The sequence below is a fragment of the Asterias amurensis genome, chromosome 15 (assembly GCF_032118995.1).
Source record: "Asterias amurensis chromosome 15, ASM3211899v1".
NCBI lineage: Eukaryota > Metazoa > Echinodermata > Asteroidea > Forcipulatida > Asteriidae > Asterias > Asterias amurensis.
Window position 1 is genome coordinate 7,747,285 of NC_092662.1, and position 15,264 is coordinate 7,762,548.

A 15,264-nucleotide genomic window follows, 5' to 3' on the forward strand; every position below is an offset into this window, starting at 1 on the left:
TTATGTCTCTGAGCGGTATTGCTTTTCTAAGCGTTTCGGAAGCATTCATACAAGCTTTTAGAGCTTTCCCACCATTGTTGCCACACTGAAAACGTGGACTTTACAAAGGAAAGGACAGACAGCAAAGATTCTAATACAAAGCTTCGATGTGCTCTTTTCGAAAAATATTATTATGTGATCACTATAAATTGCACACCGCCGTTAATCTGGTATGGTTTGTTTGATTCTAGGCCCACTGGGACTTGCTGCGTATTGAGCTGAATATAATAATAAACAGTGATAAAGTTAGTGTGTTAAAATCATCTTATTAGATCTTGACTGTATCAAACAGTAGATGCAAACCAGTCTTATTATTCAACATAAATAGCCAGGCACTCAATAAATTACCCACAACTATGTTTGTGTATAATGTCAGCATTTAAGTATTAAATTATGTTTTGGATAGCTAAAAGCTGTGGTGATCCAGGCTTCCTCAGAAATGGTTGGCGTGATGGAGAGTTATTCACATTCTTGAGTAGAGTCATCTATCATTGCAATGAGGGATATGAGATGAGAGGTTTTGCTTACCGTACCTGTTTATCAGACAGACGTTGGAGCTCAGTTATGCCTAGTTGTGAAGGTGAGTACTCAAGTATCTATATAGACCATATGCACATGATATCATAACTTAGTAGGGCGCCCTCACCTAGAGGTGAAAAAGCGATCGACCATTGGACCAACATGTGTACTGCGCGTACAAATCTGTGCGTTTTGATTGTTTTTTTATCGTTTTACCTCGAAGATGCCGGCTGGATGACGTCAATGCATAAAGTCTATTTGAAACAGAAATTTGTGAACTATTGCATCTACAGTATAGGCAGTTTTTCATTCTAAAGCTTGTTAAATGTTATGAGAAATCATAACAATGACACAGGCACCATGGTCTGGTTCATACTTCCTGGGAATGTTTTCATAGATATTCGCCAGAGAGTTGAGCAGAGTTGAGCACAACTCAATTGCTGCAAATTACTTGTTGTGAATTTATGACGTCAACATTCGCATCGCATTCGCATTTGAAGGAAGTATGAACCGGGCTTAAGTCGTATGGAATGCAGAAGGGCTGTCTATTTTTGTGTTCTGCAATTACGGTTGTTGGAATAAACCATCAGGCCGATTTGCAAACACACAAAGCCAAACAGTTTTCCTTTGAAGCTTCAACCCTAGATTTGAGTGTTTTATTTTTTTTTATTTTTCCCGAAAGTTTGTGGTAATGTTCTTTAAAGGCAGTGGACAATATGGGTAATTACTCAAATAAGTTGTTAGCATAAAAACTTACTTGGTAACGAGTAATGGAGAGCTGTTGATAGTATAAAACATTGTGAGAAACAGCTCCCTCTAAAGTAATGCAGTTATAGAGAAAGAAATATTTTTCTGCGAATTTGATTTTGAGACCTCAGAATTAGATTTTGAGGTCCCAAAATCTGAAAGCACACAACTTTGTGTGACAAGGGTGTTTTTTCCTTCATTATTATCTTGCAACTTTGACGACCAATTAAGCTCAACTTTCCACAGGTTTGTTTTTTGGTGCATATGTTGTGATTTAGTGAGAAGACTGGTCTTTGACAATTATTACCAAAGGTGTCCAATGCTTTAAGTTGTGTTTAGCTTAGTTGGAACTTGAAGCGTACTCTGTATTAATTCATTCTTTGCTATGATCTTTGTAGCTATTGAATGCCCTGCATTGTTTGCCCCTGATCATGGCACTGTACAAGGTACACGGTATGACTTCAATGAACAGGTGTACTTTGCCTGTAAGGATGGTTACAGATTAGAAGGAAGTCCAGTCAGACAATGTCAAGCTGACCGGACATGGAGTGGTGAGGAGGTTACATGTACAGGTACAATGTATGTGTTATGACAATCACATGGATGTCCGATACTTTAACTTGTTGTGTTTGTCTCTTGGTGTATCTCAACATATGCATAAAATAACAACCTTGTAAAAATTGAACTCAAATAGTCATCGAAATTGCGTGAGAATGAAAGAAAAAACACCCTTGTCGTACAAGTTGTGTGCCTTCACCGAATTCAAATATTTTAGTGAGAAATAAATACTTTCTCAAAAACTACGTTACTTCAGAGGGAGCCGCTTCTCACATTGTTTTCTCTCCATTGCTCGTTACCAAGTAAGTTTTTGTGCTAACAATTATTTTGAGCAATTGCCAATACTAGTGTCCAGAGCCTCTAAGATATGGAACTTCGCCATCTTGACTTAGAACATGTCATCACGCAATGGTAGGCCTACTGCTTCATGAAGAGCTTATAAACGACCAGTGGGCCTTCAGATTGGGCACATGAAAATACCCCAAAATAGGGGTCAAGCTGAGTCGAGAATGCAACGAACAAGAGAACAGTTTGGGGAATTACGTTCAGGATATTGCTTTTATGTTCCCCAAAACGTGTGGGGAACATCTTTCCAACATCTTCGAGGAGTAAATACCGTAAACTATTAGACCAAGGCACTTTATGCTCCCTTCGTGATGGGGCTTCAAGTAATTATCTTCACTGCCACATAGTGAGATAGTCTCAACATTCCGACTATTATAGTTACTGCAGGATATTGATTTTGTTTTGCTTACTTTATCTGATAGCCATTTTATTAATCAGACATAAAACATTTTAGGTTGGATTTGATGTACTCGTTCAAGCATTTATTTGTTTTTCATATCCTGTTTACCATCCAAGGAAATCGGTTTGTGAGGTGTTTGGAGACGGATACATGGGCTACCTTACCGACCTGCATATGTACAACAGGCAAGTGACTACTAAAAGATTGACTAATAACTGGTCTATATACAAGTCGTTTTTAGAGGGAATTGGTCGGCCAATTAATGCCGTGAACGAAACGGCATTCCAGCTAGGATGTAATTGCATGTTTTTTTAGTTTACGAGAGGATTGAGAGAACACGGCGACGTTATAATCCAGGCCATCTTGATAAAGGGCCGGGCAGCTTGAGGGCCCTGCTGAAAAAACTATTACCATTAGATGCTCTCTGGTAAAATAACGACAATTCAGAAGGGTATTATCAAGTTGGTTTTTACCAAGTTTATTGACAATTTACCCTTTTTTAAATTCACATCTTAATATATTTATTTGTCTATAGGCAAAACATATGGTGAAGTGTGGCGTTCCCGGTGGCCGTTTCTTTCAGCCACTCTTTTTTCTTGTAAACCCAAACATGATACGGTTGAGTTATAGTAAAATTGCACGCAAAAGCCGAGTTCAGGAGTTCTCACATTTTTCGTCAACTAGGACAAGCTTTGCTCTTTTGGTTCTGAGCCCAACAAAATTAGTCTCTCCATCAGATTTTCTCACAGGTTTTAGGTACATCCATGATGGAACATATAAAATATCCAAATAGTCGTATATTAAGTTTTCCACTTTTCCTGCATCTATATTTGTATATAACAGAGCAGCATCTTACAAATACTTTGCGGGGGGGGGGGGCTAAAGTTGAAGATGATCAGGGGCAAGCTTAAAGGAACGTTACAGAATTGGTAAGAAACAAAAATTGTGAAGATCACAGATTTACGTAAAACTTTCACGGTCTATTAATGATGATAATAGTTGAAAACATTCCTTGAAATATATCTGTCTGAAATGTCATATTTGATCAGAAAAAAAATAATCTAACTTCGCGTTTTGAGTTTATCGCTCAGCCTCAGTGAGCGTTATTCATTTTTTATTTTGGCATCAATGCAATGCAAAATTTGCAGTCGATTTTTCACTATTTTCTCGTGACCCAGATAGCCGATCGATCTCAAACTTCTACAGGTTTGTCAGTTTATGTATAAGGTGGATTACATAAAGTGCTTACACTACAAGCAACTGTTTTGTTAGCAATACCAATTATGTAATGTTCCTTTAAATAACAGGGAAGTTGTTCACACTCTTCAGGAAAACAAAACACATGAATGATCGATATAGGTCTACTTTGGTTATAGAAAAAGAAAACATACAATTTATACATTATGTATGCAAATAAATCATAGGGCACTATCAAAGCCTTCCAGCTTAAATATGTCATCGGAACAAGCTAATTTGTTCTGTTCGCCAAGAAGTAGTGGATATTGCTTCCCTCAAAATTATATTTCTTTCCCTTGAAATTACATTTTGTTTGCCTTTAAATATTTTTTTGACGAAACAAAATAAGTTTTAGTTATCTGTTCTATCACTTCATTACCTGACACTTTCCAGTAAAAATATCTGTTAATAAAATGGTTTGTATTCCAGTAAAAATATCTGTTAATAAAATGGTTTGTTTTCCCCCATCAGGAAACGTCAAATGCCCATTGCCACCAAAACCCTGGAACGGCCAAATTAAACGGGTTGGATGTCGCAGTGCACTTGTCAGCTGCAACCCAGGCTTTATACTGTACGGAAAAAGAAGGATTAGATGCACAATGACAGCAACAGGGGTTTCGCAGCAATGGCCACGCACACTGTGTCGAGGTAACCTTGCCTCCTTCAAAAATCCACCTTTATATCTAATTTGGAAACATTGGGAGAGGTCACGGAGCGAGGGGAATGGGATGAACTCAAGCTTTTATGCGGGATGAAAAGGACAGAAGCATTTGTGGCAACACGCAAGGGGATAGATGTTGGCTTGTCCCCAAAACATGCTCCTCTCCTTTATCATTTTATAAACTTGAGTTGTCCCCTGAAAATGAGTTTAACTACGAGCTTACCATTGAGTACCATTGAGTACCAACATGACCAACGTGTTGTGTATGTTCATTACAGCTAGGAACCGCTGCAACAACCCGGGTAACATAACGGATGGTGATTGGGAACTAGTCTCAGATGACGGAATGAGTAACAACATGAGTAGTCAGTTTAGTCCCAACACAATAATAAACGTTACATGCACGCCTGGTTTTGCACTGGTTGGGAACCCCCTCGTCTATTGTGGAATGGACGGAAGATGGAATTCCACCATACCAACATGTGAAGGTAAGTTTCCTCAAATGTAAGTTGTTTTCCCCTACATTGTTCTACATTATTGTTGCCGATTCTTTTAATAACCTTTTACAATTTCAACGAGTACGTGTCGTGGTCGAGCGGTTGGGAGCACCGAATTTAAACACTGGTGTCTGATCAGCAGAGTGTGTGTTCGAATCCCCAGTCAAGACACTTGTGTCCTTAAGCAAGACACTGAGCCATTGCTTCATCCTTCGGATGGGACGTAAAGCCGTTGGTCCCATGTGTTGTGTAACTCATGTAAAATAACCCACTGCACCTGTCAAAAAGAGCAGGGTTTCAAACTTCCTTGGTGTTCCTGTTTGGATTGGCAGCATATTGCGCCACAGTACCTTGTAAACCATTACATGGTGCTATGTAAAAAGGAGAAGACCTCAGAATTCAAACTTAGTCCCATACCTTGCATAAAATACTGTATGTTTAAGCACTTTGAGACGCCATTGTGGTGCATAAAGCGCTATATAAACACCGACTATTAATATATATTAATTCACAAGTTAGTTCTTTGTTCAACCCCCCAAATTATTTTAAAATTTACCCAGTCAGTTTCCCTCGTGGCTTATATTGATATAAATCAAAATTACTCACAAAATGGTTAAAGGTAATTACTGAAAATAATTAATAGCATAAAACCTTACTTGGTAATGAGTAATGGGGAGCTGCTGATAGTATAAAACACCGTGAGAAATGGCTCCCTCTGAAGTAACATAGTTTTCAAGAAAGAAGTTATTTTCTATGAATTTGATTTAAGACCTCAAAATTTGAGGTCTCGAAATCAAGCATCTGAAAGCACACAACTTCGTGTGACAAAGCTGTTTTTTCTTTCATTGTTATCTCGCAACTTCGACGACCGATTGAGCTCAAATTTTCACAGGTTTGTTATTTTATGTATATGTTGAGATACACCAAGTTGGAAGACTGGTCTTTGACAATTACCAATAGTGTCCACTGTCTTTAGTCAAGTATCATTCGTGACATGTCGTAAATTATTAATTCTAAGGTAAATTTTCTTCAATTAAAAACATTGTCAAATGTTTAAAAAAAATTTTAAACTTTTCAAAAGCTCAGATTAGTAGGTATACATGTACATGCAATATTTCTAGTGATTGTGTGGTGTTTGACAATACTGAAAGCTACATGCAGGACATGGTTTGATTACGTTGTTTCTCATTTCATTTTTGCAGATTACTGATTACTGTTATTCCTGGCTTTTACCCATACACCGATGTGTGTTAGCACTGTATACTCAGTACTTTCCCGAGTCCTGTCCTTTTTTCACAGGACTTGGGAAAGTACTGAGTATACAGTGCTAACACACATCGGTGTATGGGTAAAAGCCAAAATTAATATACTGTTATTCCCTTATTAATAAATACCTTGGACGGTTTCAAGTCTGATTGGTCAAAACCCGGTCACGTGTGGGAGTGTTAACGGTGGTATAAAGACCGGCTTTGGAAAATAGCGAATAAGTGGCCACTAAATCAGCATACATTGTGTAAACCTTGCGTGTTGCACTGTATCGCACGCTTATTTATATCCCTGTTAGTTTCATTGCAACCTCGCGCACTTAACTCAACAGATGCATTTAAATAACAATTAAACCTGTGAAAATTTGAACTCAATTGGTCGTTGAAGTTGCGAGATAATAATGGAAGAAAAAAAACAGACTTGTCACACAAGTTGTGTGATTCAGATGCTTGATTTTGAGACCTCAGCCGAGGTCTCAGATCCAATTCAAATATTTCAGTGAGAAATTATTTATTTCTCAAAAACTACTTTACTTCCGAGGGAGCCATTCCTCACAATGTTATATACTTTCAACAGCTCTCCATTGCTCGATACCAAGTACATTTTTATGCTAACAATTGTTTTGTGTATTACCAATAGTGTCCAATGCCTTAATACTGTCTGAATATTGATAATTACAGATTATTCTGAATGTGGTTACAATGGCGGTCCAAAAAACGCAGTACAATCCAAGGGAAGAATATCAGGTGGAGATAATGCACCATTATATCAATGGCCCTGGCAAGTTGCCATCTACAAAGAAGAATTCGGTCAGGTACATTCTAACTTAGAGTCCAGAAACTGGACATCTTACAATAACAAGAAAGGTCCAGCCACAGTTGTTTAAAGTTCTCCATAAGAAGTGGCCTTTTAGTTCTTTAAACCAACAACAGTGACAAGACTAGATACAAATTAAAACTTCCTGACTATGGCATGTAAAGCACTTAATAACTAGACATGATTGCATTTGGGCACATACGTAGCTGTTTCGTTAATAAAATTTTCAAATTTCTCAACTGAATTCAAATTTTGCTTGTATTTAAAGCAGTTTGACCAATCCAGTCTATTTAAAAAAAATAACTTGATTATACCATGTTCAGTCTGCAATTCATGACTTAAAGGGGCCAAAATGAAATAAATTCATAACAAATCATGTGTCGATTCAACATAATGGCATTCCACAATTTAAAAAAAATTGGCAATATCTAAAAACCTACAAAGTTTAAACCTACAAAGTTTAAACACATCTTTACATCGAGAGTTACACGACTTCAAAAGTGCACCTTTAATGTCTCGTCACGTGACCCACGAATGACATATTAATCTGAAACTTCCCACATATGATACAGCACTAACATCATTATAAGCAAGTTAATAACTTTTGCCACTTTTGAATTGCAAGGCACCTCTGGTGTTGACCGGAAGTAGAGGTCATGTGAGGTCACGCACACAAATAAATAAAGACCTAATTTATTCCTACCCAATCCCTCAAACAGAAACCTACGGTCTCTTGAGGCTGATTTGATACGAATTTTCAAATATAGGTTTTCCTGGTAAATTTCAACAAAAATCCATTCATTTTAACTCCTGGCTCATTCAATTTCGTTTTGAAAATGAATGCACCTTGAATCAGCATTCAAGAGTCAAAAAGAATTATTCAATTTCAACAGTTAAGCATTAGCATTCACAGGTCAAAATAATCATTCCATTTCATCAATCCGCAAGAGTAGTAGTGCCACAAGAACGCCGACCGCATTTGGGTAGAGCAACGCGCCTACCGCAGAAAATGCATGAAAACGCCGACCGCATTTGGGTAGAGCAACACTGTGGTTGCTCTACCCAGGTTGCCGAGCAATGCTCGGCTACCTGCCGTCGCGTGACGGTGGATTGTGGGGGTGTGTTTGTGGTTAGTGCCACGAAGTGGCGAGTCGGCCGGCCCACGGCAGTATTGGGGTAGGCCCGAAGGGTCGACGCGTGAACATGATGCAAGGCATCATTTTGCGCGGGGTAAGACACCGCAAGAAGCGCAAACGAGACATACACGGCTCGTTTGTATTTTCACGAAGTGAAAACCAAGGGGCAGATTCCTCTACGTCTGACAAGACGTAGCGGAAGAGATAAAAAGGTGGGTGTCCTTTGTCCTTAGTCCAGCTCTGTCGTTTTGGGTTTAATCGAATATGTCTGCCCCACCTCGTTATGGAACACGTCCGGATACGTTTCTATTTGTACATGTTTATATCTATGTCTCATTTGATGGCAAAACGTTGGGTTGAGTATTTACTTATTAAATATACGTATTTTATAGCACTCGGTCTGTACGGTGTGTTTTTGCAACGTCACCCAATGTTGAGGAAGGTCGGAGTCGCGCGTGGGTGGTTTCTTTGTTGAGTTGTTCTTTGGGTTTTTGCACCGTCACCCTAAGGTAGGCAGGAGACGCGCATGGGTGGTTTAAATATTGTGTGTGTACATTACAGTAATAGTATCATAATTGATTATAAAAAATACTTTATTGGAAAGTACGAAGGGTTCCGATTTTACAGAAGCAATTTAGCGTTGCAACCAAAGACCGACGATATATAAACAAGGTTGTGGTTTTTTTTATTTTTTTTTTATATATATTACACATACAATGATTTGAACTTTTGACGACAACACCGGTGATCTACACTACTTTTCATAAATAAGAGCCCCAAAGTGTGGGTACAGTCGAGTTAGCCATCGAGAAAAAGGATTAAATGCTTAGTTTGTTTTGCATTGACACCCCCCCCCCTGTTTGTTGGTTGGTAGGCCTAAGCAGTTTGCAATACAACATATAATTTTCTATGCGTACGTTTCTGTACGGACTAATAAACTCACGGTGCATATCCAGGATATAGGTCTCTGCAAACGATCATATTTCCATCGTTCTCTACAAAGATTAAACGTTAAATAGAGTTGTGGTGTCATAATATAATCTAATAATTACTATCCTAATCTGTAATTGCCAGTGGCCTTTTCACTTCGTGTACAAACAAAAAGACCGGTGCATGGTTTACGTGAAAACCTCAATGCCCTTGATCACTGAGCCTTATCTGGTAGTTAATAGATGACGTCACAACTGATTGGTCTACCAGCAAAATGTGCCAGTTCTTGTTCCCCATACAGTGGAGCTATCTTTGTTTTCTATAACTCAAAGCCCACATCATGTACCACAATCACTCGGACACAGTATTATGTTTGTGTTTACCTTTGCAAAAAGCAGCTGCACATAAAACGAGTATAAACGGAAAAACAAGATAAACGTTAACAATAACTTTATTCGGTATATTTTATATATTAATTTATTTAATTATAATGAATAGGGTAGATGGCCTTAGCTTTCGATCCAATCCGAACCTTCTTCAGAGGCATAAAACAAGTACAAACAAATACATATCCATTTATAGAAAAAGAGAGGGGGAAAGGGATTAAGGAAAGGATCCAGAAAGAAGCGGGAAAATAACAGCCAATCAAAGTTTCTATTTTAGGGACAATGTGTGGCTATGAACCAATAGGAGTAAAGTGGCGAGGACAATGCAGGGAGACATGAAAGGGTAGGATTAGAGAGCAAGTTGCATCATGATGCAACTAACAATGGTCAATTAATAAGAATAGCAAGATCAAAGGTATGATGATTTTAAAAATAGGTATGTGGAAAAAAAGGGGGGGGGGGTTACTTACATCAGATAGTTACAGTGATGAATTTATAAAAACAACTTTAAACAAGAATAATTTATACTTTATGTACAGAATATACACAACATTAAATTTATTTAATCATATATTAATTTAATTATATATACTTAATTAATTAATATGTATTTACTCATCTTATTATAATTATTATTTCTTTTATTTTTATGTGTGGCGAGTTCACTTATTAAAACCCTCATAGTGTTTACAGTTAGATTAGAAATGCTTTAGATTAAAATGCTTTAACAAATTTTCGTTGATAATACTGTCCTGTGTTATTACCAAATCAAACAATACAATCTTGGTGTGTAGGATTGAAAAACCTTTCATCATTTAAACATAAGTTTAGCATTCTTTATCGAAAAATTCAGTATTTTCGTTGCACGTCTCCCGCTCTCTTCCTCTTCATGTTCATAAGCACTTTCGTCTGTTGATAGATCGCTATTGTCTTCTTGAAATTCCTCCTCCTCCTCCTCCACTTCTTCGCTTTCATAACTCTTGTCATGTGCCGATTCACCACTATCATTTTCAAGGAACTCCTCCTCCTCCTCCTCCTCCTCATCTCCTTCATTTTCATGGCCATCATCATCTATTAATTAGTCCATCACTATCATCATCTTCACGGTAGTCCCCTTCTTCCATCACGTCTTCATTTTCAAAATCATCATCATCTGTTGAGTCATCACTATCGTCTTCATGAAGCGCCTCCCCCTCCACCGCCTCGTCTTAAAAATCCTCCCCTTCAGTGGATTCGCCACTATCACCTTCGAGGAGGTCCTCCTCCTCCTCCTCCTCCTCCTCCTTATGATTTTGAAGGTGTTTCTTCAAATTGTTTGAAGTGGAAAACACCTTATCACAAGTAGGACAAGCTTTCGATTGGCCCCCGATACTGGGGTTCTTGTGTGTCTGTCGGTGTCGTTTCATATTGTCGCTACACGAAAAACTCTTCCCACAAATCGGACACGAGACCTTTACCTGTACGGGTCTAAGCAAAGGGTTTAGACGCTTCGACTCCATTTGTAAATCAGTGAGACGATCCAAGACGAATGATATTTTCGCGCAGCGACAATATGAAATGACACCGACAGACACACAAGAACCCCAGTATCGGGGTCCAATAGCTCCACTGTATGGGGAACAAGAACTGGCTTGTTGGCTGGTAGACCAATCAGTTATGACGTCATCTATTAACTACCAGATAAAGCTCAGTGATCAAGGGCGTTGAGGTTTTCACGTAAACCATGCACCGGTCTTTTTGTTTGTACACGAAGTGAAAAGGCCACTGGCAATTACAGATTAGGATAGTAATTATTAGATTATATTATGACACCATAACTCTATTTAACGTTTAATCTTTGTAGAGAACGATGGAAATATGATCGTTTGCAGAGACCTATATCCTGGATATGCACCGTAAGTTTATTAGTCCATACAGAAACGTACGCATAGAAAATTATATGTTGTATTGCAAACTGCTTAGGCCTACCAACCAACAAACAGGGGGGGGGGGGTGTCAATGCAAAACAAACTAAGCATTTAATCCTTTTTCTCGATGGCTAACTCGGCTGTACCCACACTTTGGGGCTCTTATTTATGAAAAGTAGTGTAGATCACCGGTGTTGTCGTCAAAAGTTCAAATCATTGTATGTGTAATATATATAAAAAAAAAAATAAAAAAAACCACAACCTTGTTTATATATCGTCGGTCTTTGGTTGCAACGCTAAATTGCTTCTGTAAAATCGGCACCCTTCATATTTTCCAATGAAGTATTTAATTATATTCAATTATGATACTATTACTGTAATGTACACACACAATATTTAAACCACCCTTGCGCGTCTCCTGCCTACCTTAGGGTGACGGTGCAAAAACCCAAAGTACAACTCAACAAAGAAACCACCCACGCGCGACTCCGACCTTCCTCGACATAGGGTGACGTTGCAAAAACACATCGTACAGACCGAGTGCTATATAAAATACATATATTTAATAAGTAAATACTCAACCCAACGTTTTGCCATCAAATGAGACATAGATATAAACATGTACAAATAGAAACGTATCCGGACGTGTTCCATAACGAGGTGGGGCAGACATATTCGATTAAACCCAAAACGACAGAGCTGGACTAAGGACAAAGGACACCCCCTTTTTTATCTCTTCCGCTACGTCTTGTCAGACGTAGAGGAATCTGCCCCTTGGTTTTCACTTCGTGAAAATACAAAGGAGCCGTGTATGTCTCGTTTGCGCTTCTTGCGGTGTCTTACCCTGCGCAACATGATGCCTTGCATCATGTTCACGCGTCGACCCTTCGGGCCTACCCCAATACTGCCGTGGGCCGGCCGATTCGCCACTTCGTGGCACTAACCACAAACACACCCCCACAATCCACCGTCACGCGACGGCAGGTAGCCGAGCAACACGGTTGCTCGGCAACCTGGGTAGAGCAACCACAGTGTTGCTCTACCCGAGTGCGGTCGGCGTTTTCATGCATTTTCTGCGGTAGGTGCGTTGCTCTACCCAAATGCGGTCGGCGTTCCTGTGGCACTACTACTCGCAAGACTCATTCAATTTCGTTAAAGCAAAAGCTGGTCAACCATTCAATTTCATTAATGGGCAAACATTTTCCAAATGTTTGCTTTCAAATTCAAATTCTATGTTATGTGCTTATACTCATTTGTTGCTGCCTATTATAAAGGCAGATACTTTCAGGGAAAACTCATTTCTACACTGGTTTGACGTTTAAGCCCAACGGTTTTGAATGTAAAATGGCTGCCCATGGTCGGTACAGAGCAAGATAACAATGAGATTAATTTGTTTTCAAATTTACTAACGACCCCTTATATTTTTAAGCTTTTTGTTTCCTTAAAATAACTTGTTAACTTCTAATCTGACATGTTCGGGCATTAGCGGAACAAAGACAACAAACAACATAAATACCAGTGCAACAAAATCTCAAGTCAAAAGTAAAATATTTAGTTTTCATTTCAAAGTTATCGGATACAGGCTTTAACTTTAAGGGTAACAAAGCAAAAGGAACAATTATTTCAAAAAAAAAAAAAAAACATTATGTAAATATAATGTAAAGTGCATGGAAACACCTCTTTACAAAGGACAACTTGTGTGTTAGTAAAGGAGCTTAAATTTCCAGTTTACTCATAAAGCCATAACTCATCTTTAATTTGAATGCAAAGAAGTTGAAATTTGTTGCACATGAATGAAAAAGAAAACTCAAACTAGCAGCAAAATCATATTTGCTTCGGTGAGTCCTAATTTGAATGCATCAATTGTAAATAGGTAGTAGAAATTCAACTTAAGAATGGTCAAAGTGTAGTCTTGAATTACTATAAATGAAATAGAATGACTGAAGCGAATCTGAACACGAAAAATGCAATGGTGTGTGCACGAAAACCAGTGCATTAAGAGCTAAAAAGAAACCCTAGTTTGAGAGGATTAGGGGAAAATGCGTGAATTTGAATGCATGTTTAATAATGAAATTGAATGATTTTTTGCTGAAATTGGCCAGGAAAACCTATATTTAAAATAGTGTTTTTTTAAGATGACATCACGTGCAAGGTGATGACGTCATGATGACATCCTTGTTTGTGATGATCATTGCACCATTGCCTTTCATCACTGAAAGTTTCATTGCAATTGCTTTTTAGGAACCATGCAAAAGGGCGCGAAGAACAAATTGTACATTCTTTCAATGACTTCCTGTGTTCTGACTGGCAAATTATAAAAAAAATTGTTTTTAAAACTTTAACGAAAATAAGAGCTGTTTCGCTGTGCTGCGCTACAAAACAGCTAATAACACCGGTAGCTACTGGCACAAAGGAAAATGGGATCTTTCTTTAATGCTCTGATTGTAGCGCAATTAGCACGCAAAGGGGAGGGGGTGGGGAGTGGGGAGGTGGTCTTTATGAAAACTGCTGACGGAAGCTTCTTCTGATGTTAAAGGCACTGGACAGATGTTTGGTAATTGTCAAAGACCAGTAGTCTCACTTGGTTTATCCTCACATACATTGTACATGAAGGCATAAATTTACAAATCTGTGAAAATTTGGGCTCATTTGGTCATCAAAGGTGCAAGAATATAATTAAAGAAAAACTTGTTGCAAAATTTTTAAAAGCTTTTTCAGATGTTTTTTGAAGTCCAGTTCTGGTGACAAAGCCAACAGAATGTGGTATGAACATAATGTGACAATAGAAATGGTTCTTATGATTGATTGAGCCTCAATGAGCTCTGTAAATTATATGCAGTAAAATGTGAGATGCTTTGAAAACACTGGAACAGTGTTACCTGTAGGCTTACTTATGTATCAATCCTAATTATGCAAACCTGTACTGCCAATTGTGAAAATGTTATCTGAGTAATTTATATTTGTTTTTATATTACAGAAAACATTCTTCTGCGGTGGCACCATCATTGCTCCAAATTGGGTTCTAACTGCAGCTCGTTGCCTGAAAGGCAAGACTTGGGATATCATAAGGGTGTATACAGGTAGATAAAAAGACCATTGGCTGTACTGGTCAATTTTGACCCCATTTTAATTGCTCTGTATCACTGTGACTGCAGGGTTCTGTATTTGAATTGCTCTGTATCACTGTGACTGCAGGGTTCTGTATTTGAATTGCTCTGTATCACTGTGACTGCAGGGTTCTTTATATGAATTGCTCTGTATCACTGTGACTGCATGGTTCTGTATTTGAATTGCTCTGTATCACTGTGACTGCAGGGTTCTTTATTTGAATTGCTCTGTATCACTGTGACTGCAGGGTTCTTTATTCGAATTGCTCTGTATCACTGTGACTGCAGGGTTCTGTATTTGAATTGCTCTGTATCACTGTGACTGCATGGTTCTCTTTTTGAATTGCTCTGTATCACTGTGACTGCAGGGTTCTCTATTTGAATTGCTCTGTATCACTGTGACTGCAGGGTTCTCTACTTGAATTGCTCTGTATCACTGTGACTGCAGAGTTCCGTATTTGAATTGCTCTGTATCACTGTGACTGCAGGGTTATGCATTTGAATTGCTCTGTATCACTGTGACTGCATGGTTTTCTATTTGAATTGCTTTGTATCACTGTGACTGCAGGGTTCTGTATTTGAGTTGCTCTGTATCACTGTGACTGCATGGTTCTCTTGAACTGCACAGTATCCTACATGTGTTTTGTGTGCAGTGAAGCAATGAGAAACACTTTAGTCCACCAGGTTTTACTGCTGGTTACCTAAATGATGATT

The 15,264-nt window shown here is 38.4% G+C and overlaps 1 protein-coding gene across 3 annotated transcripts in view; it reads left to right on the forward strand.

Moving 5' to 3' along the window:
* LOC139947953 (sushi, von Willebrand factor type A, EGF and pentraxin domain-containing protein 1-like) overlaps window positions 1-15,264 on the forward strand; it is a 79,243-nt gene that overhangs the window by 60,906 nt on the left and 3,073 nt on the right. For 2 of the 3 annotated variants that reach the window (XM_071945839.1, XM_071945840.1), the window contains 7 exons: window positions 446-619; window positions 1,704-1,877; window positions 2,725-2,793; window positions 4,316-4,492; window positions 4,784-4,993; window positions 6,949-7,082; window positions 14,421-14,523. In XM_071945839.1, coding sequence (XP_071801940.1) covers window positions 446-619; window positions 1,704-1,877; window positions 2,725-2,793; window positions 4,316-4,492; window positions 4,784-4,993; window positions 6,949-7,082; window positions 14,421-14,523 — 1,041 coding nt within the window. The remainder of the gene's footprint in view (window positions 1-445; window positions 620-1,703; window positions 1,878-2,724; window positions 2,794-4,315; window positions 4,493-4,783; window positions 4,994-6,948; window positions 7,083-14,420; window positions 14,524-15,264) is intronic. The other variant, XM_071945841.1, reaches the window with a different exon arrangement.